This window comes from Aspergillus homomorphus (genome assembly GCF_003184865.1).
Source record: "Aspergillus homomorphus CBS 101889 unplaced genomic scaffold BO97scaffold_29, whole genome shotgun sequence".
NCBI classification, from domain to species: Eukaryota; Fungi; Ascomycota; class Eurotiomycetes; order Eurotiales; family Aspergillaceae; genus Aspergillus; species Aspergillus homomorphus.
In genome coordinates this window covers 103,746-131,545 of record NW_020291915.1, presented here as the reverse complement: position 1 = coordinate 131,545, position 27,800 = coordinate 103,746, and the positions used below count along the sequence as shown (strand labels likewise).

Below are 27,800 nucleotides of genomic sequence, written 5' to 3'. Positions count from 1 at the left end.
CCCAACCCACCCGTCTTCTGCACATTCCATCGCGGTCAACGACAATATAAACCAATTGTGTACAAAATGTTTGGGCGAAAATTCTCGTCAGACTGTGACGGGAAGGAAACGCGATGCCGGACGCTTTGATTGCGGCGTTGTGTGCGGCTTTTGGTTCCTTTGCATCTCTGCTGCGCTCGAAAGTCTTTGGGTTCTTCTTTTTTATCTACATTGTTTTTTATCCTCCCCCATCTCCCTCCTACCTCCGGCTTCCTCTTGGGCGACGTGTGTTGTATTTGTATAATCGGTTTTTTTTTTTTATTTATTTCCTTGTTCGTTTCGTTGATGTCTACTCCTATCTTCTTTTACTTCTTTTTCTTTGGGACTCATGTTTCTAGAAGTTATGAAATGTGAATGATTTCAAGACCGGTGTATTTGCGTATCTGCGAGATAAGAGTTTGACTGTAAGCTGCACTTGGTCCGGCAGTGACAGGGAGCCAGGGTGACTTGATATGGATAACTGCGAAAGAAAAGATAACAGCTGGGGTGGGTATCATGAAATGAATAAAGAAAGCCAGTGATAGGCAAATGCAATCGGCAAACATAGACGGAAAAGAAAGTCCTAGCAGAATGCCCAGGTGTGTACCATTGGCCTGCACTAAAGGGGTCGTTCAAAGCGTTAAAATGGCACCATAAGAAACGATGCGCGCGCCGGCCATGCTTCACTACCCGAGAGACTGGGACTGTTAGCAGGAGTCTAGATGTAGAAGGTGGGTGAACATACACTGGATTCTCGGGCAGCTCTCAAGTTGAGATGGAAATCCCGCCACAGTTTCTTGACCTCGCCGTCCCGGACCATGGTCTCGACCGCTTTGATGGCATACTTGGTCTGCTTCCTCTGGCTCCAGTGGCTGCGTTCGAGGATCCGCTCGTCGGAGAGGTAGCCCATGCGGCGGAGATGGTCGGCCACCCACTCGTTGAGATGGAAGCGCCAATGCGTCAAGGTATGTGCCAGAGTCGCTTTGGCCTTGCAGTGTCTGAGTGGAGTGTCAGTGGATTCTGTTCTGCCTGAAGACTATAATTTGGGGGGGAGGGGAGGGGGGGGGCGATTCTAGGTACCGTCCAAGATAGAAGCGAGTGTTCTCATCCGGTAGAACATGCCCGTCACGGTCTCTTTCCCGGCCGTCCTTTGCTTCGTTGTCGGACTGCTTATCGTCGACGTCATCATCATCATCGCTGTTCTCGTCCTCAAGAGGCTCAAGTGTGTCCAAAGTGTACGCTTTGCCGTAGAGCTTGATGTCAAATGATGCCGGGTGGCCCGACCTCTTGCAGGCGTCGCACGGGTGGTTCTCGATGGTCGGATAGGATGTCACTTCGATTTGTGGCCGAGCAAGAAGCGCCCGGCAAAAGCCTGTATTCCATACAGACGAGACCAGCTGGGACCCCGTACGGCCCCTGACTTCGTCTTCCAGCTTGCTGAAGGCCAATTCGTAGATTGGATTGGATCGAGGGAATGCCGGATTCAGTTGGTTGTGCACCATCCATTCAACTGCATCCTGGAAGTAATCCTTGAGTTGCTTGTAAGCGTGGCGGGTGAACTCGAATGGGATGTCCTCAAGGCCCGAAGGTGCCCCGAGTAGGTCGTCTTCGTCTTGCAGTACGAAGTCGTCTTCGTATCGATCCAGGTCGTCGTTACCCGCAATGGACGATTCGACATCGCTGTCGTCATTTGTATTGAGGGATCGATGCTTGATGGCAGCGGCAATTTCACTTTCCGCTTCGCTTTCGTTCTCGTCCGCGCTTTCGCCCTCGCCTTCGATTTCTTCTGGTTCGGCCTGAGATTCTTCCTCGTCGGATTCGGGCTCACCTGCTCTCCGGCGACGAAGGGCTTCCAAGTGTTGCTGTCTTTGGGCTCTGGCTGAATTCGCGAGACGCCCTCTAGTCCTGGTCTTCTTTACCACTGTAGCAGAAGTCGTCAGTAACCTACTAGTGAGATCTGAGGTGAAAGTTAGAGTGGGAGTGGTGTACCTGAGTCTTCTAAGGCTTGTAGGTCTTCCTCGATATCCAGATCATCTTGGTCCCTAGCACGGCGGTGCGGGGTCCGGGGCACATCATCATCATCCTCATCGTCATTTTCCTCAACAGGCTGAGCAACCGTGCCCCGCCTCAGCTTCCGGCGGGGTCTGCTGATGATATCGCCCTCACTCTCCTCTGATATGATTTGTAAAGACGCCTCACTGTCGGATGGTTCTTCTCTCTTTCTCTTGAGCGACATGGGCGACATTGGGGCGGCTCGTTTGCGCGCGCTGCGAGTCAAGTCGATATCACTCTCACTATCCTGCTCGGGGGTAGCTGCGCGTTTCGGCCTGGACTTCCGGGTTGACTTGGCTGTTGGAATTTAATTGATTAGCATGTGTCAAATTGCTTTAGAAAGTTCGTCTATGATTTATACCTTTGTCTTTGCCAGGAGAACGCTTGCGTGGGCGCTGCTTCACCTTCAATGTCTCCGAATCGTTGGCTTCATCTTCGGATGGCTCCTCCGCTTTGACTGCGGCGGATTTCGCGCGATCTGAACCTTTATTGCGCGTTGACTTCCGAGTGAGTTTCTGCTCCTCCTCTGATTCCTCTTCCCCCTCTTCAGACGATGTCTCAACCGTCACAACCGGAGCCGGCGACGTCGCGCGATTATGCTTCTTTATACGGACAGATCCAGAATCGCGCTTCTTTCTCTCCTCTGCCAAATCCGACTCCTCCTCATCCTCAGGTGATGTCTCAATCTTCACGACGGGTGGCGGCGACTTCGCGCGATCTTTGCGCTTCGTCCGCGAGGATTTCCGGACGGCCCTCGATCCTTCCACTTGCCCAGGCCCGGGCTTCCCACCTCGATGCGATCTTCTAGAGTTGACAAACGGCGTAGGTGAAGCGGTGTCCGTCCTTGGTCGACTCGTAAGGATGTCGGGCCTGGACGGATGCGAATAACGCAGCGTAGCTCGGCGATCCCTCTCTCCGTCCGATGTCGACTCATTCTTGGCCGGGGAGGAGCCTATTGGGGCGAAGGAGAGTCGCGTCTGTTTCTTCTTGCCATAAGTGCGGGGCATCGGGGATATCTGCAATGTAGCCGGGTGAAATCAGGAGGGGAACTTGTGGTCAGTTCGATATGGCGGAGATGAGGAGCCGGAGAAATCGGGGCGGGTTTCTTGCCTTTTGCGCTGACGCCGCGGCGGGAAGCATGTTTGGGCCCCGCGTCGAGGTGGCACGAAAGCACGTGATGTGTTGGTAATATTGCCCAATGTGAGGATGTTGGTGATTATCGAGTCTTGTTCGCGATGGAGCAGAGGAGTTTCTTAGGAATGGTGCTCCGGAGCGGTCGCTTCCTGAGTGTCTCTTGGACCATTTTTGCTCTCTGATCATTTGCCATGAGATAAATTATGACATTCTGGTGGCATTGCCAGAATGCTACCATGCGTCAATGAGAACTGCACGGAATCAGTTACCATTTTAGCTTTTGAAGCTTGAATATGATGTCAGCTTGGTATAGATGGCAAACTGGGCAGACATGTCCTACAGTCACAGCGACGGTCGTGGCTTCCCAAGCTACAGCTTCATCCGTACCTACTCACACGTGGGGGTTCCTTCGCTAACAGTATGGTAATGATCTCTCACAAACCTCATTAGCTCTTCAGTGACTGCAAAGCTTTACTTGTTACATCTTAGACTGCAGACTTGGCACCATAGGAACCTATCATACCGGCTACTTACTTATCTCCTCCATGTATTGTCAACAGCGAATCTTTGCATTTCTCCATGCACTTCTCGGCGTGATATCCAATGCCACCCAAGAGAATCTCCCTCTAACCCCGCCTCAGAAGACAGAAGCCGACAAGCCTTTGGCTGGGTGCAGTAACAGCCTGGCAAGCAGCTCGAACTACGTTGTAGTCTCCGAAGCGCATCAACCGGAGGGACCAGGGTGCACAATCACCTTGGGCCACCCCTTGCAGTGGAGACCGGCTGCTTCGGTCGAGAAGGATGTAGAGAACATATCACCGGTCGAGAATGGGGCTGACCCGGTTGTGAAGCTCACTCTGACAATAGCGAACATAGAGGGAGAATCAGTGAACTTGGAGAAATGCCACAGCCTTCTTGAAGAACTGATTCTCGAGGGACCACGCAATCTATTGCAGCAGCAGCCGCAAGCGCAGAACCGTCCACTGTCTGCTTCGCAAAGAGGAGACCATTTAACACAAATCAACTCCACGGCTGCGGGCCTCAGACCAAGACATTCGCATGAAGAATCTCCAAAGGAAATACCTAAGAAAAAGCCCTCTAACGATCCACACTCCCTGGGATACCATGGGATTCTGGAATACCTGCTTGAGAAGGAGAAAGGGAAGAGGACCTGCAAAAGGACGATTGAGTATCTGAATGTCGTCGCGATGGCTCGCATCAATCACAGAGAGTCATCTGTCCGTCGGAACCCTCACGGCCTTGACCCAAACTGTGAAGACATATGTGAGAGGCATAAGTGGACTGATGCCTTTTGGCAGACAAATTACTGAGTCCCGAGAAAGAGCAATGCATGACGTGCCATCCCGAGACAAATGTCGTCTATGTTAATGAAAGCCGTCGACTGCAGAAGGCCAAGGAGCTCGACGTCTTCTACAAGATATGCGCAGTTCTAGGGGTGGCGGTCATGGTCGCAACACTCCTCTACATCTCACGCGAGATTTATAGACGGCTTCGGCTGCGATACTCGCTGCTCCAAGGCTTGAGCGATCGCAATCAGCCTGCACGAGGCATGGCCATGAAGAAATGTTGTTCCATTCCAGCTGATGGGATGACAACCTTGATGCCCGAGGCTTCGCGAGTTTGGGGAAAGCCGAGTCAAGCATGCGATGTGGTGGCTGAGGATATCAATGTGCCCTCCATTGCCGGTTCGGCCACCCAGCAGCGATATAGGCGGCTGCCGCCCTTTCAACGAAACACTCGCAGAAAGGCTCAGGACATATTCGATCTTGGACCGTCTCAAGCGTGCACGTGTGGCCCCAGGTCAGAGGAGAGGATCCCTGTACTTCCGCCGGCCCCTAACGCGAGTGTACGAAGCCAGACTGGCATTTGGCAGGCTCAGAAAGGGCGTCGGAGTATCGGAAACGTGGAGGCAGAGGGCAATCCGCATAGTAAAGCTGTTCTCTTTTAGAATCAACGCTCTCAAGGACCAGAGAGTTCAATACGATGTCTCATGTTCAGAGGTGTCCGAGCCGTTGGAGTCATGGTAGTCTCAAGCTTTGGGGATTTCCGACTGCAATGTGACTAGCCAGACCGGCAAAAGGCAAGGCCTCGGTTAATATACGGATATTTGGACAGACCGGCCTCGACTGTATGCATTAGGAATAGTATCGCTTCTGTGGCTGTTTGTGTGGCCTCACTTATTTGCCCTCAGTAGACTAGACTAGCCCTGTAGATCCGGTTCAGTCGAGCGACAGAGAATCAGTCCGTATCCTAGGAATCTCCCGGATTTCGACCTGCATCAACCTCGTGGCAGTTAATACGAACCTGAATGACAGTAGGGATGAAAGACGGTGGAATCTCATTCGGGGGGAAATCGGGGGATGAGGGGAGGGGTCTCGTGACCGGCGTACACTCTTCAGCTTTCAACTTCTCCATCTTCCTTCCTCCATCTTCTCTTCTTCCTCGCCTCGTCCCCGCCCAATCGCCTCCTCATCTGATCTCTCTTCGAATCCTTTCTCCCCTCCATGTGAAAGTGCGACAAGTCTTAAAATAATCTAATTAGCATCTTCTATTGGTGGATCCAGATTAGCCTCCGGTTGGCTCTCTTACCGCGGCTGATTCGTGGGAAATGTGATGACTTGGGCCGTGTGTGGCCGGGAATTTCCTCGAATCTCGACCCCGGATTTCTCCACGATACGACTTGCCCGACAATGGATCCGGTCTGGGGAATTGCTCCATCCATTTCCATCTCTCGTTCGCGCTCATCCCCGGAATCCCCACTCACCCCGACTCAAAATCCTGGAGATGACTGTCGGGGAAGCCCTGTCACGGCCGGTCGTGCATGCAAAGGTCTGGGGGAGCTCTGGCCTTCCCCGCCTTTCCTCCATTCTCGCCTCCCCCCAGGATTGTGTCCAGTTTAGCGTCCACCCTAAATGCTGCATGGGATGATGCTAGGGCGTAGGATGGCTTGATATAGCGCTTGCCACCTGGTTGCTGGCACGCGGCATGGTAGCTTATCTGCTAATGGTCACCCTGGTTCCAGTTCGGCCGGTTCGAATATTTATACCCATAGCCCGCGTCTTCTACTGCATCTTTTCTTTTCTCTTCTGTCTGTGTCTTCAAAGCTTCCCACCATCCGTTCATTGCAGCCCCATTTGGCTCGAAGAGGTGGCTCTTAGAGACGGTCGACCACCTGGTGGATATCACCTTTCCGTTCTTGTTCTGTTCTCCTCCCCTCAGACCTTCTCAGACACACTATCTTCAAGATGATTGAAAAATTCATGTCAAAGCGAGCCTATAACTGGTGAGTCTGTTCTACGGAGCTGGCTTAGTGATTTTCTCACCTAATTTATCCTCTAGGTTCATCTCCTTAGTAGCAGCAGCATGCATGGTGCTCTATGGTTATGATGCCTCGGTCTACAACTCCGTCCAGGGCTCGAAGAACTGGACGGCCTACTTCAACCACCCCGATGACAACATGATCGGAGCCGTCAACACAGCCTACACTGTCGGTGCTATCTTCGGTGGTTTCTTCCTCGGTGGCCCCATTGCCGACTACCTTGGTCGCAAGATTGGAATGGCGTTCGGTTGTATCTTGGTAATTGCTGCCACCTTCATGCAGTGCTGGTCGCCGCGTGGCAGCATTGCTTGCTTCCTTGCCGGCCGATGCATCATCGGTATTGGCCAGGGTGTTGCCTTGAGTAAGTCGCATGCAGGGCGTTTCAGCTCATCTAAGGATTGGAACTAACACTGCATCTTAAACAGCTGCGGGCCCCATTTACATTGGTGAACTTGCACCGTCAGAGATTCGAGGAAAGATCATGACCTTCTGGCAAATGTTCTACTCTGTTGGTTCGTTCATCTGCTTCTGGATCAACTATGGCTGCACGAAGCATTCGACGAATCTGGGAGAGTGGGACTGGAAGTTGGTCGTCATCTTTCAACTTCTCGTTCCCTGCATCATTCTGGCCATTCTGCCTACCATTCCCGGCTCGCCTCGCTGGTTTGTCTATTACCTTCCTCCAGATCGGTTGACTAGTGCTGACTCAATCTTAGGTTCGTTCAGCGCAAGGATGACATCGAGAAGGCCCGCTTGGCTCTTCGTAGAGTCCGCGAGACAGACGAAGAGGTCGAGGAAGAACTGCTCAAGATCCGCGAAGCCATCGAGTACGAGAAGGAGGCCATCTCCAGCAATTACAGTGCCCTCTGGAAGGATAAGTCCCTTCGCAAGCGTATGGCATTGGCCCTAGTCATCAACGCCGGTCAGCAGATTACTGGACAAGGCACTCTCAACACCTACTCCACCAAGATCTACGAGAAGGTTTTCAAGAGCGCCAGCAAGATCGCCCTCATCAACGCCCTTAACGCCACCTTCGGTATTCTGTTTACTTTGAACGCCGTCTGGGTCATTGACCGTTTCGGACGCAAGTTCCTCCTGATTGTCGGTGGTATCGGCATGGGTATCTGCATGATCATCGTTGCCGCCGTTGAAACCGAAACTCCGTCGCCGGGTGGCGCGAAGACGGAATCGGTGGGCATATCGATCGTGTTTTTACTTTTCCTATTCATCTTCTTCTGTAAGTGCAGCCCTGGCCATCGGCTCATCGCTTAGCATCAGCCACTAACTTATTTCCTCCCAGACAAACCATCTTGGGGAGCCACGGTGTGGATTTGGACATCCGAAGTCTTCTCCATGAATGTCCGCGCCCAAGCGGTGGGCATGGCCTCGCAGACCCAGAACGTCGCCAACGCCATCGTGCAGCAGTTCTTCCCCACCTTCCTGAACAACTGCGGCTTCTACGCGTTCTACATGTTCGCAGGCATCAACTTCCTGCTGTCTGTGTTCGTCTTCTTCTTCATCCCCGAGACGAAGCAGGTCCCTCTCGAGGAGATCGATGCTCTCTTCGGCGGTGCCAACCACGTCACCCAGGGTGAGGACCTGTTTTCCAACGAGAAGACAATGCACGTTACGCACCATTCCGCCAATACGGAGAAGCCCTATGCCACGACGGTGGAGGATGCGCGGGTCTAGTGTTGTGTCTGACTTGATGATGTTAAATGTATAGCCTGAGCTTTGACTAGCTACGCACTAAGCCGGTAGCTAGTATAATAGTATTGATGATACCAATTCTCTTATAAAATCTTACAGCGTGTAGAGTTGGTAAATCGAGGCCCTCTCTTCCACGCGCTTGACCAAGGTCGGTCATGGTCACCCGTTCCACTTCCACTTTCATCCTATATCAGCGCACATAAACCGTCTCTGTGATCCTACCACCACCCCCTGAACCACAGTCCAACCCTTCCTCACGCAACACACACTCCCACCGCACAACAGACACCCCTTCGAGATAGAATCTATATTCCCACTTTTGCGAGGGATGCTCACCACCCCTCCCGCTCGCACAAACCACATACATTTCCGAACCCATGTCCTTCTCCATCTTAGCCGTATCATCATCATAACCCGCAATCACCCTCGCCGGCCGGACCTCCATTCCATGAGAAAATCTCCCCACGGAAGACACGGGTACAGGCCTGCCGTCCCTACCGTCACCACCACTGCCGTCATCATATCCTCCACTATCGTATTCACCACCCGCATTCCACACACGGATCTGGCCGTTGAGTTCATCCGAGCTAGATCCCAGATAACACTCAGAGCCAGACCCAGACCCAGAGTAAAACCCGCACCCATCACCGAGAAGCCTATACACAGCTCTCCTGCTCTCAATGTACTTCTTACATGATTCCCTTAAATCGAGATCGGACGTCTGGGGCCGAGGGCAGGTCTCAGTATAGAGATACTCCTTCTCATATCCCGGGGCTGTAGTGTACCGGGGATAGAAGGTTGCATAGCCTCTCCTTCGTCCTGCAGTAGTAGGAGCTGTAAGTCTTGTAGACCACTCAGATCGCGGTTCCTGTTCCGGTGATGGTGCTAAAGCCAAAGAAGACCCCGCACGCACCGTCCGCGAGAAAACCCAGGAACCATGCAGAGCTCTGAAGATCGCGGTCGCGGTGCTGAGGTCTCCTGTGGTGCGGGGTGGGGAGAGCGTCTTGCGGAGGGAGGTTAGGGTTTTGGTTACTTGCTCGGTGGTGAGGGTGATATCGTGGTCTATTTTGCTGGGTGCTGGCGTTGTATTCCTGGGTGTGTGAGGTTGAGGGTGGGGTTGGTATCTTGCTGGGATTATTGGGTTGAGGGGTTGCTTGTTTTCTTTGCTGGGGGGGGTTTGTGCGCTGGGAGGTTCTTGTTTCAATGGGAAGAGCGGCGTGCGCGGGATGTCGAGCTCGCGCGCGAAAGACTCCATTAGGCCTACGTAGTCGCCCATTGGGAATTGGCTGCGTTGGGCCGGTGCCCCTGCTGTAACTGCTGCTATGTCTGGATTAGCTTTGCTGGGCCTGCGGATTTGGCGCAGTTTCGCCCTTTCACTTTCTCTTGCGAGAGCTAGGGATGAAGGTGGGTGGTCGTCAGCGGAAGCAGTGGCGTGCGCGGTCCATCGCGCGGCCAGACTGCGGGCTTGCATTTCCATGACGCCCCAGTAAGGGCCGCGGTAGAAGCCGACGAAGCCCAGATCGGGCATCTCGGCGCGTGTGGTTCCTTTGTTGTCGAGGATCAGCGGGATGAAGGGGTCGTGCGGTGAGTATTCGAGGGTGGAGAGGACGGCGGGCGGGAGGTAGGCGAGTGATTCGGAAGGCGTAAAGCCTGTTGCGAGGATGATTGCGGCGACGTCGTCGAGCACCATACTTTCGCCTGTTGGAAGCTTGATCTCTACGCTTGCATGAGCGCTCGAAGAATGGGCATGACTAATGGCCGCTACCCGGCCGATGGTGGTATTGATGGTCCCAGCACGCACGTACTCGGCGTAGTCGTTCCCAATGGCTATCCATGACGGCTGAGGACTCGTCTGGTTGTTCTCGCTCGTAACCCCCACGCTTCCTGTCCGCGTATAATCACTGCCAAGTAGCTCGCTGAAGTATGTGTTTGTCTTGGAGATTTGCTCGCGGGTCAGAAGGCCGAGCCCGTACTCGACTTGCCCTGGTGGGCGGCGGGCGAGGTCGTAGAAGACGAGATCAAGAGGCAGGAAAGGCACAGTGGTTTCTTGATTAGAACCTAGCACAGACTTGCGGGGCAGATAAGTCGGAACCGTCCAGAACGGCCGCGAACAAACGTGGTGTAGCTCGAATTGCTCTTTCGGTAGTGTTGAAGACGCCCCAAGGGCACAATCCATCGAAGAGAGATGCAAAGCCAACTTCGACGCAGCCTCTACACCAGACATACTGCCCCCAACAACCAGCAGCTTTCCACCTGATCCTCTCACCCGCCCAAATAACCGCTGCACATCCGCCGCACTCTGCAGCGCAGAGCTGTGGACAGTCGTATCCGCAGGAACACCGAGCCCGAGCCCAGGGATATCGGGGATATAGGGGCGGGAGAAGTACCCCGACGAGACGACCAGGTAATCGAAGTACTCGGAGCGAGCCTGCCTACACTTAATCAGCACCCTCTTCTTCCTTCTTCACACCGGAGGGAAAACAATATACTAACCCGCGCTCAACCCACCGCACAACCCACCCCTTCCCCTCCGCCCCTTTCACCACCCGCTCAACCTCACAACCCAACCTCAAAACCCCGGGAGGAAGATACAGCTCCGCATACTTGCTCAGATAAGTCCCGACCTGCCACGCACGAGGGAACATCGGCAGACTCTCACTCTCACCCCCACCCTCACCATCTCCCCCGCCATCAAGAACAGTAGCCTCCCAATCAAGATCCGAAAACGCAACCGTAAACCGACTAAGATTCGTGCGCATGAGACCGGGCACCAAACCCTCAGCCTCAACTCCAGCCTCAGGTTCACGTTGAGGAAGATCTATACCCCAAAGCCCACCGACTCTCTCGCGCTTTTCGAAAACAGTAGGCTGGAAGGTTCCCGGTGGGGCATTGTGGACCAGGGTCTTGGCGGTTACGAGGCCTGAGGAGCCGGCGCCTGATATCACTCTTTTAAATTGCTGTTTGGGAGGTAGGGATGGGGAGTGGGCTTACCGATTATGGCTACCTTTTGGGGGGGTGGCATTGTTGTTTACTATTCAAAAATTGTGGTGTAGGGGATGTTGTGGGGGAGAAAGGAAGAGTTGGGGAGGGGCGGAATTTACCCCGCTCTGTCTCCGCATCTACTTAGCTTGCTTTGGTTGTTTGATTGTGAGGTTGGTAGTTCTGTGGGTATTGTAGGGTGCAGTGGCTACACTTTATGGCTTAAAGTGGATGATGTGGATGATAGAAACAACGGTATGCTCGTTTTGTATTCTTTATTTACATCTCTATAGTGAACTCTAACTGCATGGGTCCACTTATATGGGACATTCATACCAAGTACAGTACAACACAACATGCTAATAGGCAGCGGGAGGATGCGTTCAAATAGACAGCCGTGTCAAGGCTGATACAAGTGTGGCTCTGGGAGGCACACTAGAGCTGAAAGCCGGGGTATATTCGTTCAATCATCGTGTCTCTTCCATGTAGGAAAGACACAAGTTGTGTTCGGTGGGCCTCTAGACTGGGTCGCTGTCATGAAAGGTTGTACACCCTCATGGAGCGGCGAGGCGAGATAGGTTCAGGGTCAAGCTGCAAGCAACTCGCTGCAAGCTCACAGACGGTGCTGCAAAGGCGAGGCAGGAGCCGGGGTCTCGACGGTCTCGGCGAGGGGCGTAAACGACGCGGGAGGCGATGCGCTCAGGTTCAACCGCGTGACCAGCTTCTTCCACGACTCCAGACCGCGCAGGGCGTGCTGCTTGGGGGTATCCAGGTTGGGGTCGGCGAGGGTGCGGGAGAAGAGCTCTAGCGAGACCCAGCCCTCGAAGCCGGTGTCGAAGAAGGCCTGGGCGACCTCCTGCACGGGAAGGTAGCCGCCGCGGTCCTCCTCGAAGGCGAACAGACGGGCGTTGCGGGACCAGTTCATGCGGGTCGGCTGGCCGGGGACGTGGAAGGGGTGGGATTCGTCGAGGGGCGCGCTCAGGCGCTCGCCGTCGACGATCTGGATGTAGAAGACCTTCTTGACGTCGACGCACTGGCGCAGCTTGGCCAGCGAGGCCGCCAGGTCGGCCTCGGCGTTGGGTGTCTTACCCGTGGGGCAGGCTGGGTCGGCGTAGACGCGCCCGGCCAGGTTGAACGTGTCGAGGCACAGCCCGAAGTTGGGCCGGTCGACTTGCTCGACGATCTCCCACGAGGCGTCCCATGTGTCAACGTGATTGCCCCAGCAGAGGGCCTCGTACACAAACCGGAAGGGCGGCGACTGCTGCAGACCCAGGTCGGCCACACGCTGCAGGTCGGAGACAATCACCGCGCGGTCTCCGGTCGTGCGAAGCTTGCCGGTCTCGGGATCGGCCAGGAGAAAGTTGGATGGGATCTGGATGAGGTCGGTGTCGAGGATGCGAGCAAGCTCGAACCACTTAGGTAGCTTCTCGGTAACCATGCGTTCGGATTCTTCACGATCGAGCAGACCCTCGTAAAAGGAAAAGGGCTGCAGGCAGATGATGGTCAGCCCCAGCGAGTCGCACAGCCGGCGCACTTGCTTGGCAGCAGCAATGTGGCAGCCTTGGAAAAGGGATTTGGCGAAGTGGTCGAGGTCGTCGAAAAACAGCTCAATGCCTTCGTAGCCATGCAGAGCAGCCTGGTGCAGCTTTCCAGAAAGACTGTGGATGCCCGGTCGACCCAGCGACATCGAGGCAATTCCCAAGCGGTTCGGCATGTTGTGTGTTATGAAGGAGATCGGTTAGATCGGGGGGGGGAAGGGGGTTGGTATAGAAGATTGCAAGAAAGGAGAAAAAGACTTTTGAGGAAGACGCAGATGAAATCAGCAGCGGTCGAGACTGAGCGGACGTATATTATGACCTGTCGAAAGTATGATGTGATAGCTGCGACGATACTGGGATGTTATCGTGACGGATGGACGAATGACAGGGCCGCGTCACCTATTTCTAATCGTTTCGAATTCAGGGGGAGCGCCAAAAGCAAATAATGGATTAATCTCCAATGGCCGAGGAGAGGTTCATGTACTGGGCCGGTGCCTTATACTCTTTCCCACGGCAGGGAAACCGTTCAGGTGGGCGAGATCCATCTTTGCAGACCCAGGGGGGAAGATTAGGGCTGTTTGGGGGAAGGGAAGAAGAGACTTGCGGGAATCTGGAAGAAGTGACGGGCGGGCGGGCGGCAAAGCGCTTTGCCCAACAAGTACGGAGAGTACTTCCCTTCTGCATTTATCCGTCCGTCACACAATAGTGCGGCAGTGGCCTCGGGACACTGCGGGTTGTTATCCCCTCTCACGTCCTGGTTCCTGCTTTTGTCTTCCTCGCGGTGATAGACAGACACATTATGTTGATTCGTAGAGATTGAGTGAGAAAGTCACATGAAGGAATCAAGATATTGCCTCCTGGGAAGATGCAATCCGAGGCTTTGTCTGGCACGTATTATCAGGAGTATATATGACAAAGATATAGATTGCCTTTCAACAAATCAGCCCGGCTAGCTCAATCGGCAGAGCGTGAGACTCTTAATCTCAAGGTTGCGGGTTCAACCCCCGCGTTGGGCTTTCATTTTCTTTTTTGGCACATTGTTTTTTTTTGTCCATCTCGATGTCGAGATTGAGAAAGCTACAATGCACCAGTGAATAGGTCCTATGAAACAATCAACTTGGTATCACTGACTACTTGTTAAACAGCCCTATTCACTATCCTAACTCTTTTAGAAGAGTATCGCAGAGGATTCTAGCTCGCTTGCCCACCTATACATCAGTCACTCTGTCTATATCTTGTTACCCAACATCACCCAGCCTTCTGCTTTCCAGTTCAAGTTCTTTGCTTCCACACTTAGCTTTGATCGGCAGCGTAAGGAACATCCCACGTAGACCCCCGCAATAGAACTATCTGAACAGATAATACGCTTCCTGCGATATAGCCACGATATTATGACTCGCAAGGCATACCCACGCGGTTGCAAGCCTACCCCGCATCGTCTAAGCAGATCATCAACACAAGTGTTGATTAACATCCTCAATATCCGAAGGTAGTAATATTACTACGCGCCTTTTTTTCCTCGCCTTGAAACACCTTGGAGTACGCGAACGATATGCTAAATTCGCCGCCGACTTTGATCGGTCGGGAACGATTCGAGACCGTCGTCCACCCGCCGATCCAACCGTACTCTACGCGGCACACGTGAAACTCTGGTTTCCAGTGTACAAGGGGTTTTACGTGCTTTGCGGTTGGACTGTTGCCAAACGCTGGAAGCTTTAGCGCCTGAGTAGCCAACGTGACACAAAACAAGACAAAACATTTTCATTTAGTAGATATATTACTGGATAGTTCACTTCCCCTGGCCTAAAGACCAGCCCCCTCCAGCCTAAAAATATAGTGAATCGACGCCCATCAAAGATATAGACATCAACAACGCAGCAGACCCAATGGCCACGTCCTACACCCTACCCCAATCATCCCAGCAAGCCATGACCGACCGCTACCCCCCGAAGACCTACCGCACAACCGAAGGCTGCCTCGCAGATATCGCCGCACTGAGCGAACGTCTGCAGCAGCACCGAGACGACGGGGGTGGTTAGTACCTCGCCTACAAACAATTCTCACCCTGAGCTTATGATGTATTCATCAGACGCCGTGACGGGCTTCGTATCCACCCGTGAGTGACTTATTACCCGGACATCGAGACGATGATAGTCAAGGTTCCCGGCTGCTATAAACCTGGACTTGCCTTCGGAATGATCTCCGATGGGACCTTCGCCGAGCTCAGGGCGATGGGAGTCGGCCGCGCCGAGATAGAACCCACCGAGCATACCACCTACACCGCGCCCCTTTCCGGGTCCAGGAAGGAAGGCGGCTGCGGGCGCAAGAATGCCCTCCTGCGGTCTTTGGATAATGGCTGTCCCCATTTTGTCATTGAGGCGGGGCTTTCGGAGTCGCTCCCCGGGCTTCGGCAGGATGTGAATTGGTGGTTCGCTAATAGTGGTGAGACAGGAGCCCTGCTTGCCTTGCTCATCAGTATTTCACGTGCCAATCGCACGACTACTATTGAAAAATACCACCCAATCCCCCGTCAGACACAAGCGACCGGAGGGGGCGTGGTCTATGTGAAGCATCTTGTATCGACGACTATCGTGAACATGGGCATTTCGGCTGCCGCCGTCGAGGGACAACCCTTGGTTCTGGGATTTCATCGCATCGTGGGTCGGCAGCCTGTTGGGCTAGAACATGATCTGACATTTACGGGCATTACCTTGCTGGAAATCGGAAGAGCCGTGTTTCGAAATTGACCACAAGGATTGGGCACCGGACTCGAAGGAAGGGAGCGTCCTTACCATTCTTCAACTCTATAAAGAACGCAGAGATGCTATCAATTACTTAGCTGATAATTGGCTGATAGCTTCGCTCTTCCTTTAGCTACTATCATTGATGTTCAGTTTTCTATATATCAAAATAGTTGTTGGTTTACTTATCAGTATAATCATAATATAAATTAGATGAATTACCTACTCCAATAATTTAGTAGAACATAATCCCAATATTGTAGCTGTATATACACTTATGGACCGAACGAATTAGAAGGAAACAACATTATCAACAATTCTTTAATAAGGCTACAGGTGAACTCATCAGTAGGCGATTATAAGCCTTGAAGGCTAATACAACAAAACCAAACCACGAAACCAAAAAAAATTTCAAACGCATCAGACCTTGTTCGCCGTGTCTTCCACCTGGTGAATCTCAGTCTTGGTGAAGCCGGACTCCTCCAGGTCCCGACGGAATTGCTGTTCGTCCTCGCGCATCTGTTCCAGGACGGCGGCGTGCGCCTTCCACACCGGCTTGATCTCGAAGAGGGGATCCATGTTTTCCAACGGAACACCCTTCGTCTCGGGAATCAAGAAGTACACAAAGATGAACGAAAGGATCATCAGCGACGCGAAGAAGAAGTACACGCCATAGCCCATCTTGGCAAACATCTGGGGGGTGAACCGCGAGATGAGGAAGTTCCACAGCCAGTTGGAGCCGGCGGCACAGGCTTGAGCCAGTGATCGCACATTGGGGTCAAACATTTCCTACAGGGGCATGCTGTTAGCTCTTCAGTCGTTCGCAAAAACTCGCAACGGAACAGGTAAGGAGCTTACCGAGTTGATGACCCAGGGAGTACCGTTCCAGGTGGGCGTGTAAAACGCAGTCCACAGGTAAAAGAAGAAAATGGCCGCAATGCCACCGCTGTTGAGCGACTGGGCGTTGTGTGAAACGGGATCAGCGATCTTGATGTACGCTCCCAGGATCCACATGCACACTGAGCCACCAATAGCACCGATCAGCAGGAGGTTTCTTCTTCCCACCCGATCGATCAGCCAGAGGAGCCAGACGAAAGTCACTACGGTCTTGACAACGCCAAAGATACCTGTGGTAAGCAGGCTGGAGTTCGTGCCCTTGAGGCCAATGCTCTTGAACACGGTGGGAGAATAGTAGTTGATGGCGTTGATCCCCGAGCCGTTCTGCCAGAAGAAGAGCATGCTACCGAGGAACAGCCGGTACATAATCTTCTTGTTCGACCAGACGGCCTTGAAGGGCTTCCAGAAGCCCAGTCCGATAGAGTTCCTCTGGGCTTCAATGGACTGGTCGATGGCACCAATTTCCTCAATCATGTAGATGTGGTCCTCCGGGATCTGGCGAATCCAGCAGAGATTCATGATCGCCTCCTCGCGTCTTCCACGTAGGAACAGCCAACGCGGGGATTCGCGGACGAACACGATACCGATGAGCAGCATGCCAGCGGGAATCAGCTGGACAGCAAAGGGAATGATCCATTGCTTGTGGCTCGGAGCCAGTGTCTCACTGACACCGTACTATTGTTGCATGATTAGCCAGAGCCCAAAAGAAAATAGACGTAGAGGATGCTTACGTTGATCCAAAAGCCGACCAAGCCTCCAACTTGCCAGCCCAGCTCGTAGACACCCACCAAGCGGCCTCTGATTGCAGGTGGAGCCAATTCGGAGATGTAGATAGGCGTGATGTTGGAACCCGCTCCTACGCCGATCCCAGCCAGGACACGGCCAACATAGAGCAGGCCCAGACCACGATCGCCGTTGACACCGAGCATCAGACCCGCACCCAGAATGAAGACCAGCGCAGCCGACATCAAGCCCCACTTCCTACCCCAAAAATGCCCGATCGGGTACGCGAAAAACGCTCCGAAGAAGGCTCCCGCCTGGTAGCAGGAAACAATGTTGGCACTGACAAGGTCCTGCGTCGCCTTCGACATGGACTCCCAGTCGAATTCGTTCTTGAACGAGTCCAGGGACAGAGTCGTGCCGATGAAGGCACTGTCATAACCGATCATGCATGATGTGAAGGAGGCGACCGCAGCCAGGAGATAGATTCTCCAGTTGTAGACCTCCTTAGGCGTTGGCCGATCTTCGACCATCGATAGGATACCCATGATGGATGATAGTCACCCGCTGGGGTGAGATATTTGCTTAATTTGTGTCTTCTTGGATGAGAAGCAAAGACAAGGAGGTAGGGGAGTGGAAGGAGTCAAAGCGCAAGAGAAGGAAGAGTAATTTGGACACGGGGGGAATGAGGAGATTGTCGGATCTTCTTGACTTGACAGGGATGATGTTGATGATAGTGCAAAGGAAACAAGTCTACGTCCTCGAGGAAGTGGGTTTATATAGCTATGACTCCTTCCCCGGACTAAGCAAAATCTGGGGTGCGGTGGGAGGCAAAACTCAGGCAAATCAAAATCCCAGATATCAAAGACTACACCAGAGAAAGTATCGTGGGAAAACAATAAGCGGGAAAACGATCCACGCAAGGTAAACACGCCCAGGAGTGCAGCAAAATAGCCAAGGGGAATGAGTAGGAGGAAGCAAAGTCTATCACCACGTTTGCTGGAGGACGATTGGACTTAGACCAGCTTGGCCTCTGCCAGACCGTAAAAGTCGAGTGATCTCGCACCACGGGCAAGAAAAGCATATCATGTGCCCAGCACTGCGCCTATTGGAGCAAGCCATGATACCCCATGGGACCTGAGTCCGATGTTCGGCCCTGCGATCCACTTGGGAGGAACAGAATCAGCAGATTATGCGAGGAGGAGTGGCAGTTTGTGGGGAGGGGCGCGGACTGGAGGACCGTCGCCCACAGAAACCGACGGGCTCAACCCGTGGGAAATGGACATGCAAGCCCCAAGGCTTCGCATTCAGCGGACTATGGGCCAAACCCTAAGTGGGAGGTGATACGAAGATCGCACATTACGCGGTCCAATGAGCAGAAGACGATAGAGACGGTGGCTGGGGAAAGTCCTTCGCCGGAACAGTGGAAAAGTCTCCCCACGGGGAAGAAGGAAGAAATCTGAAGAAGGGAGGGGAAGACTAAGAGAGAGATAAGCGAGTGACGGGAAAATGGTTCTGCCCGTTGGGTGAGTGAGTTCATGTCAGTCTCCAGGCTCCAGGCTGTCAGGATTTAATGTCACTGGGAGACAATCCCAAGTGGATCCATGCAATCGAGCATGATCCACTGACAATGAACCTGTTTAAATTCAGGAACCAGATGAGGGGGATAAAGAACGAAGACGTAGTCTAAGGAGGGGCAGAAAAAGAAAGAGCCGGGACCACCCAAAAGGCAAAAGGCAAAGCCGAAAGATTTCTCCGCCCGCAAATACTGGCCTGGACAGCCTCGACACCTTAAAGAGCGTACCCCTCGTGGGAGATTCTTTTATTCCCTCGCTTTCCCCCCCTCTCTCTTCCCCCCCTTCTATTTTAACTATAAGGACTCAATTGCAGGCAATTCACTTCTCCTTCTTCTACATCTTCCTCTTCTCACTCTCACAACTACCACCAAATCCACAAGCACAATGGCCTCCACGAACCAACCCGAAGAACCCATCACCATCCCCGCGGACCGGGATGGAGTGGCCTACCTGTACGGCCACCCTCTCCTCAACTCGCTGTCGCCCCCGCTCCACAAGACAGTATACGAGAAGCTGGGTCTGAACTGGATTCAGATCCCGCTGTCAAGCGTGACAGGCACATCGGAGACGTACCCGCCGCCGTACACCCGGTCGCCGCCGATCGACAAGTTCCTTGCCTCGATCCGCTCGAACCCGAAATTCGTGGGCTCATCGGTGACGATGCCATGGAAGGTAGGCATCATGCCACATCTGGACGACCTGACGGAGGACGCGCGACAAGCGGGGGCATGCAACACGATCTTCATCCGGACGGACGCGGCGACGGGGAAGCGAGAGTACGTGGGCACGAACACGGACTGCAACGGGATCCGCGAGGCGCTGGTGCAGAACACGGCGGACCCGGAGTCGTTCCGCGGCAAGCCGGCGCTGGTAGTGGGCGGCGGCGGCACGGCGCGCACGGCCGTCTACGTCTTCCGCAAGTGGCTCGGGGCCAGCCAGATCTACATCGTCAACCGCGACGCCGCTGAGGTCGCCGCCATCCTGGAGGAGGATCGCCAGCGGAACGCCGGCGTCGAGAACCTGCCCCCGCTCATCCCCGTCACGGACCCCGCCGTCGCCGCCTCCCTCGAGGCCCCCGCCGCCATCGTCTCCGGCATCCCCAATTACCCGCCCAAGACCCCCGAGGAGATCAACGCCCGCAACGTCCTCCAGGCCCTGCTCGGCCGCAAGGACGACGGCAAGCCCAAGGGCGTCATCCTCGAGATGTGCTACCACCCTGTCCCCTGGACTGAGATCGCCGAGCTCGCCGACGCCGCTGGCTGGAAGGTCATCCAGGGCTCCGAGGCCCTGATCTGGCAGGGTCTGGAGCAGGCCCGTCTCTGGACTGGTCGCGATATCATCGGCACGCCTGGCGTCGTGGATGCCGTCAAGGACCTCGTCGCGAAGACGATCGCCGAGAGAACGCAGGCCAAGTCGGCTTAATTCTTCCTCAGGATTTTGTCGGTTTGGATCTCATGTTTTATGGTTCTTGTATAGGATTCTAGCATACCCGGAGCATTACTTGTGTTATAGAAGATACAAAAAGGAATGGATGAGCTGTATATATTTCCATCTGACATTATCCGTTCTTTGCTCGTAGACGAATAGCTCTATACATGTCTAAGGTATCACTTTACGGTTGTTTATATATGTAGACGAAAGACCTCAGGCCCCCGGCCGGGAAAAGTCCAGCTGTCGCACACGCTTCCATACTTCGCGCACCGTGCGCTCTTGCGACTGGCGCCCGGTCTCAGTCTCCGACGGCCCGGCGGGTCTACCACAATCAGTCACATGCCTTTTTGAGTGCCTGGAAAGTACAACATACCTGATACCGAGATACAAGCGACTTCCCAACTTGACATCCTCGATAGGAGCCGTATCAGGGTTCTCCGGGGGATTGGCCGTCGTAACCAGTCCACCAGCCTCGAGGAGAATGGCGATACCCGCCGCCACATCCCTAGTGCATAGTTAGTATTGGGACATACAGACATACATATTGAGACCGAAGGACAGAAAGGAACGTACCACTCCCAACAACCACCCTCCCACCAGATATCAAACGACCCCATCGCCGTATAGGCCAGGTCCAAGGTGGCACTGCCCAGACTGCGCACACCGTGCACCATGCCGCCCTTGCCGCCACGGCTGCCAGTCTCAGCGGCCAGGTTCAGGAAGCTCTCGATCTTGCGGTACATGTTGCCGTCGGGGATGTCGCGGCGGTCCTTGCCCCATTCGCAGGACAGGATGCATTTGCCGGGGGCGTTGGGCGGCATCGGCGGGATGGACGGTTTGTGGATGAGGGGGAGGCGGCGCTTCTCGTTCAGCCAGGCGCCACGGTTGAGGCACGAGGAGAAGAGCTGGTCTTGGAAGGGGGCGTAGATGACGCCGATGACGGGGCGGTGGTTGACGATGAAGCCGATCGAGACGCAGAACATGGGGAAGATGTGGGTGAAGTTGACCGTTCCTGAGATCCGTAAGTCTTCTGTTAATGATGAGAGGATGAGCAGGTTGCGCACCATCGAGAGGGTCGATGCACCACGTCGGGTGCTCATCGATCAGATACGCGCGGGACTGTCCTTTGGCGTATGACTCTTCTCCGAGGAATCTGCGGTCGTCAGCCAATGGTCTGCAGGACGAAGAGTGAGCGGAACGCACTTGTGTGAGGGGTATTTGTCCTGAATGGACGTTTTAATGAAGACTTCGACATCTAGATACAATTAGCTGGGATATGATGTGCTGTGGAAGAGAAGCCGCACCTTCGTCCGTCTGAGTCACGATGTCCACGGCGCTGTCTTTCTCCTCAATTTCCTGGCTTCCACCATCGAGGCGCTTCTCTACGCTCTCCAGCAGAAGCTGGCCAGCCTTGCGACCAAGGTCCACGGCAAAGGCATAGATCTCATCCAGTTGCTCCTGGCTGAATTCCGGGGGCGCCATGGTCACTGGGAGCTGCGGGGTAGTGGGATTTCGTCAATGGCTTGGAGTCGTTGTCTTTCGAGAATTGGTGTGACTTTGCGAGTTTTATATCTATGCTATGGTCTAAAAAGTATGCAACACAAGAAAGAGACGGGGAAGAGAATGATCGAAAAGCAAGACGATGAGATGAAGAGGAGCAGGCTCGGAGCGGCGATAGGGAGGAGGTTTCCCGCTTCTTTCACCGCTGATAACCGACTTATCAGTGGGGCTGGGGCCTGGGGCTCACGTGGGTCGCCCGAGGGTCGTTGATAAGCAGTCTATCTATCAATTCGATGCAGTTGATAGTCATGAGCACATTCAAATATTATAGAGCCGTAGATCTGGCTGTCATTGCACTTCACCCTCGCCAATGCTTTTCGCAATGTCCCGCAAGAGTTCTCAAGTGAGGGGATCAACACGGCATACTCTTGAACATTGGATTCTCCTAAGCTGCACATACCAGACCAACTCGAGCACCGGCAGTCCAAGTCAGATATAGCATGTAGCATGGGTCTCATATCGATACGAGAGCTTGCAAGAGTCAGCGATCCTGCATTGATCCAAGAAATCAATGGTTCATCATCACCATCTTGTAATACTTACCCTTCTCGGCCATTTGATGCATGCAAGTGTCATATACCAATATCAAATGAAACCAAGCTGAATTAGAGATCACTATATATTGCTTGTTGGAAGCACGATAGGATGTTATGGCTCGTGCATTGCAATAAAGCACCCTCCATTGCCCTACCCCAACCCCGCCACCGGCGCCCAGAACAGGGAGTATGGGGACTCCAATGTCTTGATTCCATCATTTCACTCATCCCACTCACTCCGCTTGAAAAGATTAATAATGCAACGGTTTATAAGCCAGTGTAGTGGAGCCGGCATTCACACGAGATCGAGGGGATCTGGTGCTGTGGATGGATGCCTCCCACAACTACCGAGAGTCCGAAACCAACACATTCACAATCCAGCCAAAATGGTCATTAGACGCAGCACAAGCTAACAGCGCAGCAGCAAGCTTGAATACCCCAGCACTCCAATTGACTTCACCAGAAGCATATCCCACGATCTAGTCTTGTAATGAACCCCAACCAGCTATGGTTACTAGATAGTCGCCACCACCACGAATACATCAACCGTATAGCCCCAATTAACAATTAGCTGCCGAGCAGAGCCTGTCTAGCAGAGCCTGTCAAGCAGAGCCAGCTATGTTCTACTCTACTCCGCTGTACAGTAGTTACAGTAAGCGTAAGCCATGTATGGTAAAAAAGAACTCGCCTCGGCACTCTCGGCACCCCGCAACCGCTGCCCACCGGCAAAGCGCTTTCCCTTCGCCCCACTCGGGGAATCCTTTTACCTCCGTGCGTCTACAGACTACAGACTACACACAGGACATGCAGTCCCGCGTGTATGCAACGCATTACACCTACAACCAGGTAGCGAATCCAATGAAGCCGAGTGAGAATAATGCATGCGCAAAGCAAATGACACTAAGCAAAGTCGCGTACAGATACCACGGGCAGTAATTGTACATCCAGTGCCTTGCAGAGCAAGAAACCGGAAAAGACAAGGCAGGATAAGTAATAAGCCTTGAACCTCCCTCCGTTCCCCTCCCCTCCCCTCCCCGCATCCGCAAATTTCCATAGCCCGCAGGCAGGCATACAAGAATCGGCGATAACCTCAACCCACCTGCAACCATCGCCCTAACTTACAACCTACAAACCCAACCTTCCTCCTCAACCACCATAACTAAAAACCAACTATCACTACCACCCCACCCCACCCCACCACACCACCCAGAACAACCCACCAACCAGCAAAACAAAAATGCCTAAAAAAATCCTCCTCATCAACGGCCCCAACCTCAACCTCCTCGGAACCCGCGAACCGCACATCTACGGCAGCACGACGCTATCGGACGTGGAAGCGAGCTGCAAGGCCCGCGCGACGGAGCTCGGCGCAACGCTGGAGGCGTTCCAGTCGAACCACGAGGGCGCGCTGGTGGACCGGATCCAGCAGGCGCGCACCGAAAATGTCGACGCCGTGATCATCAACCCGGGGGCGTACACGCACACCTCGGTGGCGATCCGTGACGCGCTGCTGGGGGTGAGCATCCCGTTCATCGAGCTGCACGTCAGCAACGTGCATGCGCGCGAGCCGTGGCGGCACCACAGCTATTTCTCGGACAAGGCGAGCGGGATTATTGTCGGATTGGGAGTTTATGGGTATACGGTTGCTGTGGAGCATGTTGTTAGGAATTTATAATCTTCCTATTCTATGGTTCGTGGGATGGGGTATAATTCATGGGGAAAGCGATTGGGTGGGGGTTACGATCGATAAAATAGGATATGTATGTATATGAGTGAATTTATGTATATTTACATTGATGGTGCTATTCTTCCCAGTGCTGCTCTGGTTGGGCAGATGGCTGATAGACCTATTTCTCGGTGGCTTGGTAACTGAGGGTTGGAGGTCTTCCCCATAACGGCAACTCTCCGGATCTAGACTGAGTAAATTCGGGGAGGCTGAAAGAAAGGGGGGGTATGGGGGGTTCTCCCCCCATGGCGCCAATTATTTGGTTTGGATTGAGGTTTAGCTGTAGGCTTACCAGCCGAGAATGCATCGCAAAGCCTCTCGGCTCGGACACTGCCATGAAGCAGCGGAGCGTAGACCAGAGTCTTATCATCATCGTTTGGAAGCCTCAACCGCTTGCGACTCCCGTCGTACGACCCCCGGCTCCGAACATGGCACTTGCTGCTGCGTCTGGGCCAGGAGGAACGGCTCCACCTGTGTCGAGTACGAGTATATCTCCGGGACCCCCGCATCGGGGACGAACCCCAGGTTCTGCATGAATTCGGGCTGATTGTCGGTTCTACAACTCTGTTAGTAACCCTTCTGGAAGAACGGAAATACAAACTTACTTTTCAGTCCCATCCAGCGACGCCAGTTCGTCAAATAATGCGTCCAGATCAGGCGCGATCTTCTGTCGTCGCGGTCCGTATCCTTCAATATCCACAAAGGAACCGAATGCAAGATTGGGGTCGCTGTAAGGTTGCTGGTACTGGGGACCGGTGGGGTGGAATGGAGAGGTCAGGTCGGGTATCATGGGAGTGCTGTTCATCGGCTTGGAAGTAGAGATGGAGGAGCGCGGATTGTGTGACATTGGCTCTTTGAGCTGAGAGCGCGGAAGGGGTTGCTCCGTGCTATGAGTGGTGATGTTCAGAGACGGTGCGGGAGTTGGTATCGATAATGCAACATTCTCCTCGAGATTGGGAGTTCTCATCCAGGCATGGGAGAAGAAAGCGTCGGGCGTGGCGAAGTTGGAGCGAGATTCGTCCATCGAGCTTACTCGGCGAGCGGACTCAGTGGGTGTCTGCAGGCTCGACATGGGAAAACCGGAAGCGTTGTGAGTTACCGACTCTCGGTTCGACAGACTCCGCTGCCGGTTTGCGGCGGCGTCTACAGGCGTAGGCGCATCGGGTGCTCTATCGGCCGGGATAGTCCCGACGGGATCCCTTCCATTCACATTCCAGACGGTTGCAAGATGTGCGGAGAAGGACTGAAGCTTATGTTTCAGACCCGGGTCGAGTTCGAAGGGAAGCGGTGCGGTTTCACTCTCCGATGCGGGAAAAGCGGCAAACGTCAGAATCATGCCGAAGGTTGGACACGTAGCCGAGAGGCTGTAGGTCTCCATATAGGTCTGAAGCAGCGATAACAATCGTTTGGAACTTTCCATAGCACGCTTCTTCAAAGGCATGTCAGGAACCATGCGATCGTCTCGCTGGGACGCAATCTGCAAACTGAGGTTTGTGGCGACGCTCTCGTATACCATCTCAAGAGCGAAGATATGCGGGGAAGCAACCTTTGTCTGGCTCCCCTGAACACCAACACGATACGTCTTTGGGAGTGCCGACACCCAGAGCTGCAGCTGACGCTCCAACGCCTCCAGCTGCGATGTCGGACCCGCCGACGTCTGCTTCAAGCAGCACAGATCATTCAGGATGCACATCAGCGAGGTCAGGCGATTAAACGTACTCAGTCCGTGCAGCGGTCCGCGGTGAAAAGATGCTCGAGTCGATTCGACCGGACGAAGCCCGGTTTGATCTTCCCATGGATGCCATTCCTCTAAGCCATCTTCATTGACCGGGCCAATTTTCAAAAGATCGTCTTTGCGAAGCGACGGCACCTGGCCTGTCTGCATAGCAACGAGCGTTTCCAAGATGAAGCAGCCCAAGAAGATATGCTTGGATCGACCCGCGCTTTTACCGTCCTCATTGGCTTTCAATTGCCCTGTAGATGGTTGGCTCAATCCCAGACTCTGCGCAACCCGGACAGCCTGTCCTACCAGCAGCCACGCGGCTTTCCAGTCCTGCTGTCCGATTTTGACCAGAGACAAGATCATCAGAGCCTGGACATGGCCCAACTCATGGGTCCCATCAGCTCCGGGGATGAGACTTTTTGCGGTCGCATACAGTTGGTTGGGGTCGGGTCGATCGGCGGAAAACTCTGTCAGCTGACGGGTTGCGGATATCGATGCTCCTTGGATGGAAGCGAGTGTCAACACCGCCCACAAGGCGGCGTGGTCTCCGGAGCCCGGAGTAGCAGGTGAAACAAGAACATCATCATCGTCATTGTGTCGGAAGGCCGTTCGAAGAATATCGTGTTTTTCAAGAATCGGAAACCAGCAGTGTGTATAAGAGAAGTATATGTCGAAGAGAGGCCATGCATTCGAGGGAAGCCGGAGGGGCTTCTGCATGACTGAGTCGGAGTTGGGGTCTAGATGGGAGGGCAAGCGAGCGAGCGAAGGGTTGGACAGCTCAACTAGAGCATCGGCCGGGGAAGTGGTCTGGGTGGACGTGTCTCTAGTGACACGGAGGGCGGTGTTCCTCGCCATCGCTGATGCGGCTGTCGGAGTTTTGACCGGGGAGACCACAGTCAATGAGCCTTCTCGCGCATCTCCCAGCACGTCCGAAAGATTCCATTCCAGCGTATCGGATGAGATGACAATACTGCCTTCGGCATCTTGCGGCGAGTAGGTCTCCCCGGCGATCCGGTTCCCTCCCGGATCATCCTCCGGTTGCTCCAGATAGGTCAAAAGCCGCTCGATCTCCTTGAGAACGATACTGTTCTTCCAGGACGAGAGCAAGGTGTCGGACCCTTCGGCTTCCTTGCCCATGGTCGCGAGGTGGCTTGGGATATTGGCGGCCCTTAACAGCGCGCGCACCACCTCCTCGCTGCCCTGGATCTTGTTGAAGACGAGCCCCCATAGCAGCTCAAGGGTCCGAATGTAACCGGTCGGGAGGCCGCGTTTCTTGGGATTGGCCTTGTAGGTACATGGCCGCGAGAGCGAGGCGCAGGTCGAACAAACGGGTTGCACGCCGTCACATTTGTCCTTCTTGGAGCGACAGCTGTCGCAAGCGCGTGAGACCCGTTGGCGTTTGGGATTGGAGGCGAGATCGTCTGCCGCCGGGGTCTGTTTGGGCTCCTCGTCGGCCTCTGTTAGACGTCGCTTGGATTTACTGGCGCCCCCGGAGGCTTGGCGCGTGTCGTTGTTCATGATCGTCTATCCCACGGTCCACTAAGTTGTTCCGGACGCATGTTCATCTTCAGGATGTGTCGTAGCCGGGGGAGATGAATCCTTTGCCGGTGGCTGTTTATGCCATGAATTTTGGCGCTGTCCGACTCCGACCCACTATCAATGCGATTGAGAACTAGGAGGAGGACTGAGCACGTTAGGGGGGAACCAGTAAGCGCAAAACCCGACCAGGATCAATATCGGAGTAATCGGCGAGGAGCGACAGGGATGTGGATGGTGGGATTTTGTTTTAGTGTGTGGGTGTAGTGTGGTGTAGTGTAGTGTGGTGGATGTGGGTGCGGGTGTGGGAGTGGAAGAGAGGAGGTGAGTGAGAGAGTGTGTTCACTGTTTCAACAATCAATAGGTAGAGTCACGCTGGGAAGAGAGATCGCAAAGGCGGAGAAAGGCAAAATGGAGAGAGGGGGAGATGACGGGCTGGAGGAAAAGTTGGGGAAAAGACCGGCTCTAACTGCTTACCCGCGGGCTGAACTTGGCAGAGAGGCAGAAAACCATGGGAATCTTTGGGAGTAGCAAAGAGTGGGAACTCAGTCTCAGTCTCCGGTCCTCTGAGAGTGAGCGGAT

The 27,800-nt window shown here is 53.9% G+C and overlaps 11 protein-coding genes and 1 non-coding gene across 12 annotated transcripts; 6 read left to right on the top strand and 6 right to left on the bottom strand.

The window, feature by feature from the left end:
* Nucleotides 1-502: 502 nt before the first annotated feature.
* Nucleotides 503-3,134, bottom strand: BO97DRAFT_394190 (uncharacterized protein). The gene is made up of 5 exons (XM_025693964.1): nucleotides 2,432-3,134; nucleotides 2,008-2,367; nucleotides 1,099-1,939; nucleotides 764-1,016; nucleotides 503-716 (listed from the first exon to the last, which is right to left on the bottom strand). Exons 1-5 carry the CDS (start codon nucleotides 3,075-3,077, stop codon nucleotides 705-707), a joined length of 2,112 nt encoding a protein of 703 aa, XP_025549598.1. The 5' UTR covers nucleotides 3,078-3,134; the 3' UTR covers nucleotides 503-704.
* Nucleotides 3,135-3,749: 615 nt separating this feature from the next.
* BO97DRAFT_444650 (uncharacterized protein) lies at nucleotides 3,750-5,351 on the top strand (the record flags this gene model as incomplete). Its single annotated transcript, XM_025698476.1, has 2 exons — nucleotides 3,750-4,488; nucleotides 4,524-5,351. 2 exons carry the CDS (start codon nucleotides 3,750-3,752, stop codon nucleotides 5,171-5,173), a joined length of 1,389 nt encoding a protein of 462 aa, XP_025549597.1. The 3' UTR covers nucleotides 5,174-5,351.
* A 1,119-nt stretch (nucleotides 5,352-6,470) lies between these two features.
* BO97DRAFT_349363 (putative MFS sugar transporter) lies at nucleotides 6,471-8,236 on the top strand (the record flags this gene model as incomplete). The annotated part of the gene is made up of 5 exons (XM_025691915.1): nucleotides 6,471-6,508; nucleotides 6,565-6,905; nucleotides 6,970-7,207; nucleotides 7,261-7,781; nucleotides 7,845-8,236. The coding sequence occupies 5 exons, from the start codon at nucleotides 6,471-6,473 to the stop codon at nucleotides 8,234-8,236; spliced, it is 1,530 nt and encodes a 509-aa protein (XP_025549596.1).
* Nucleotides 8,237-8,375: 139 nt separating this feature from the next.
* Nucleotides 8,376-11,276, bottom strand: BO97DRAFT_471714 (uncharacterized protein; the record flags this gene model as incomplete). The annotated part of the gene is made up of 5 exons (XM_025700062.1): nucleotides 8,376-8,841; nucleotides 8,896-9,122; nucleotides 9,168-10,682; nucleotides 10,744-11,174; nucleotides 11,246-11,276. 5 exons carry the CDS (start codon nucleotides 11,274-11,276, stop codon nucleotides 8,445-8,447), a joined length of 2,601 nt encoding a protein of 866 aa, XP_025549595.1. The 3' UTR covers nucleotides 8,376-8,444.
* Nucleotides 11,277-11,555: 279 nt separating this feature from the next.
* BO97DRAFT_126034 (sugar phosphate isomerase/epimerase family protein) lies at nucleotides 11,556-13,338 on the bottom strand. Its single transcript, XM_025690005.1, has one exon. It carries the CDS (start codon nucleotides 12,945-12,947, stop codon nucleotides 11,847-11,849), a length of 1,101 nt encoding a protein of 366 aa, XP_025549594.1. The 5' UTR covers nucleotides 12,948-13,338; the 3' UTR covers nucleotides 11,556-11,846.
* Nucleotides 13,339-13,714: 376 nt separating this feature from the next.
* BO97DRAFT_t192 lies at nucleotides 13,715-13,787 on the top strand. Its single transcript has one exon. It is a non-coding gene; the product is annotated as a tRNA-Lys (tRNA).
* A 1,104-nt stretch (nucleotides 13,788-14,891) lies between these two features.
* On the top strand, nucleotides 14,892-15,518 carry BO97DRAFT_349459 (uncharacterized protein; the record flags this gene model as incomplete). The annotated part of the gene is made up of 1 exon (XM_025691917.1): nucleotides 14,892-15,518. A coding segment is annotated over one exon (627 nt), but the record flags the coding sequence as incomplete, so codon positions are not given.
* Nucleotides 15,519-15,932: 414 nt separating this feature from the next.
* Nucleotides 15,933-17,984, bottom strand: BO97DRAFT_394181 (sugar porter family MFS transporter; the record flags this gene model as incomplete). Its single annotated transcript, XM_025693963.1, has 3 exons — nucleotides 17,141-17,984; nucleotides 16,371-17,084; nucleotides 15,933-16,301 (listed from the first exon to the last, which is right to left on the bottom strand). The coding sequence occupies exons 1-3, from the start codon at nucleotides 17,675-17,677 to the stop codon at nucleotides 15,933-15,935; spliced, it is 1,620 nt and encodes a 539-aa protein (XP_025549592.1). The 5' UTR covers nucleotides 17,678-17,984.
* Nucleotides 17,985-18,992: 1,008 nt separating this feature from the next.
* On the top strand, nucleotides 18,993-20,128 carry BO97DRAFT_479255 (shikimate dehydrogenase family protein; the record flags this gene model as incomplete). The annotated part of the gene is made up of 1 exon (XM_025700678.1): nucleotides 18,993-20,128. Exon 1 carries the CDS (start codon nucleotides 19,091-19,093, stop codon nucleotides 20,126-20,128), a length of 1,038 nt encoding a protein of 345 aa, XP_025549591.1. The 5' UTR covers nucleotides 18,993-19,090.
* A 150-nt stretch (nucleotides 20,129-20,278) lies between these two features.
* Nucleotides 20,279-21,774, bottom strand: BO97DRAFT_372581 (inositol monophosphatase family protein). The gene is made up of 6 exons (XM_025692871.1): nucleotides 21,442-21,774; nucleotides 21,341-21,392; nucleotides 21,202-21,290; nucleotides 20,711-21,149; nucleotides 20,511-20,642; nucleotides 20,279-20,459 (listed from the first exon to the last, which is right to left on the bottom strand). Exons 1-6 carry the CDS (start codon nucleotides 21,617-21,619, stop codon nucleotides 20,351-20,353), a joined length of 999 nt encoding a protein of 332 aa, XP_025549590.1. The 5' UTR covers nucleotides 21,620-21,774; the 3' UTR covers nucleotides 20,279-20,350.
* A 1,565-nt stretch (nucleotides 21,775-23,339) lies between these two features.
* On the top strand, nucleotides 23,340-23,908 carry BO97DRAFT_444644 (type II 3-dehydroquinate dehydratase; the record flags this gene model as incomplete). The annotated part of the gene is made up of 1 exon (XM_025698475.1): nucleotides 23,340-23,908. The coding sequence occupies exon 1, from the start codon at nucleotides 23,471-23,473 to the stop codon at nucleotides 23,906-23,908; it is 438 nt and encodes a 145-aa protein (XP_025549589.1). The 5' UTR covers nucleotides 23,340-23,470.
* Nucleotides 23,909-24,094: 186 nt separating this feature from the next.
* On the bottom strand, nucleotides 24,095-27,278 carry BO97DRAFT_394168 (putative C6 transcription factor QutA). Its single transcript, XM_025693962.1, has 2 exons — nucleotides 24,565-27,278; nucleotides 24,095-24,515 (listed from the first exon to the last, which is right to left on the bottom strand). Exons 1-2 carry the CDS (start codon nucleotides 27,198-27,200, stop codon nucleotides 24,329-24,331), a joined length of 2,823 nt encoding a protein of 940 aa, XP_025549588.1. The 5' UTR covers nucleotides 27,201-27,278; the 3' UTR covers nucleotides 24,095-24,328.
* Nucleotides 27,279-27,800: the final 522 nt, after the last annotated feature.

Excerpts from the sequence above, each read along its gene's own strand:
- BO97DRAFT_394190 (XM_025693964.1), bottom strand. The coding sequence starts at position 3,077 with ATGCCCCGCACTTATGGCAAGAAGAAACAGACGCGACTCTCCTTCGCC. Across the intron at positions 2,368-2,431 it reads TTCTCCTGGCAAAGACAAAG|CCAAGTCAACCCGGAAGTCC; the intron begins GTATAAATCATA and ends AAATTCCAACAG. Across the intron at positions 1,940-2,007 it reads ACAAGCCTTAGAAGACTCAG|TGGTAAAGAAGACCAGGACT; the intron begins GTACACCACTCC and ends CTTCTGCTACAG.
- BO97DRAFT_126034 (XM_025690005.1), bottom strand. The coding sequence starts at position 12,947 with ATGCCGAACCGCTTGGGAATTGCCTCGATGTCGCTGGGTCGACCGGGC.
- BO97DRAFT_372581 (XM_025692871.1), bottom strand. The coding sequence starts at position 21,619 with ATGGCGCCCCCGGAATTCAGCCAGGAGCAACTGGATGAGATCTATGCC. Across the intron at positions 21,393-21,441 it reads CGTGACTCAGACGGACGAAG|ATGTCGAAGTCTTCATTAAA; the intron begins GTGCGGCTTCTC and ends AATTGTATCTAG. Across the intron at positions 20,643-20,710 it reads GAGGGTGGTTGTTGGGAGTG|GGATGTGGCGGCGGGTATCG; the intron begins GTACGTTCCTTT and ends ACTATGCACTAG.
- BO97DRAFT_394168 (XM_025693962.1), bottom strand. The coding sequence starts at position 27,200 with ATGAACAACGACACGCGCCAAGCCTCCGGGGGCGCCAGTAAATCCAAG. Across the intron at positions 24,516-24,564 it reads TCGCTGGATGGGACTGAAAA|AACCGACAATCAGCCCGAAT; the intron begins GTAAGTTTGTAT and ends ACAGAGTTGTAG.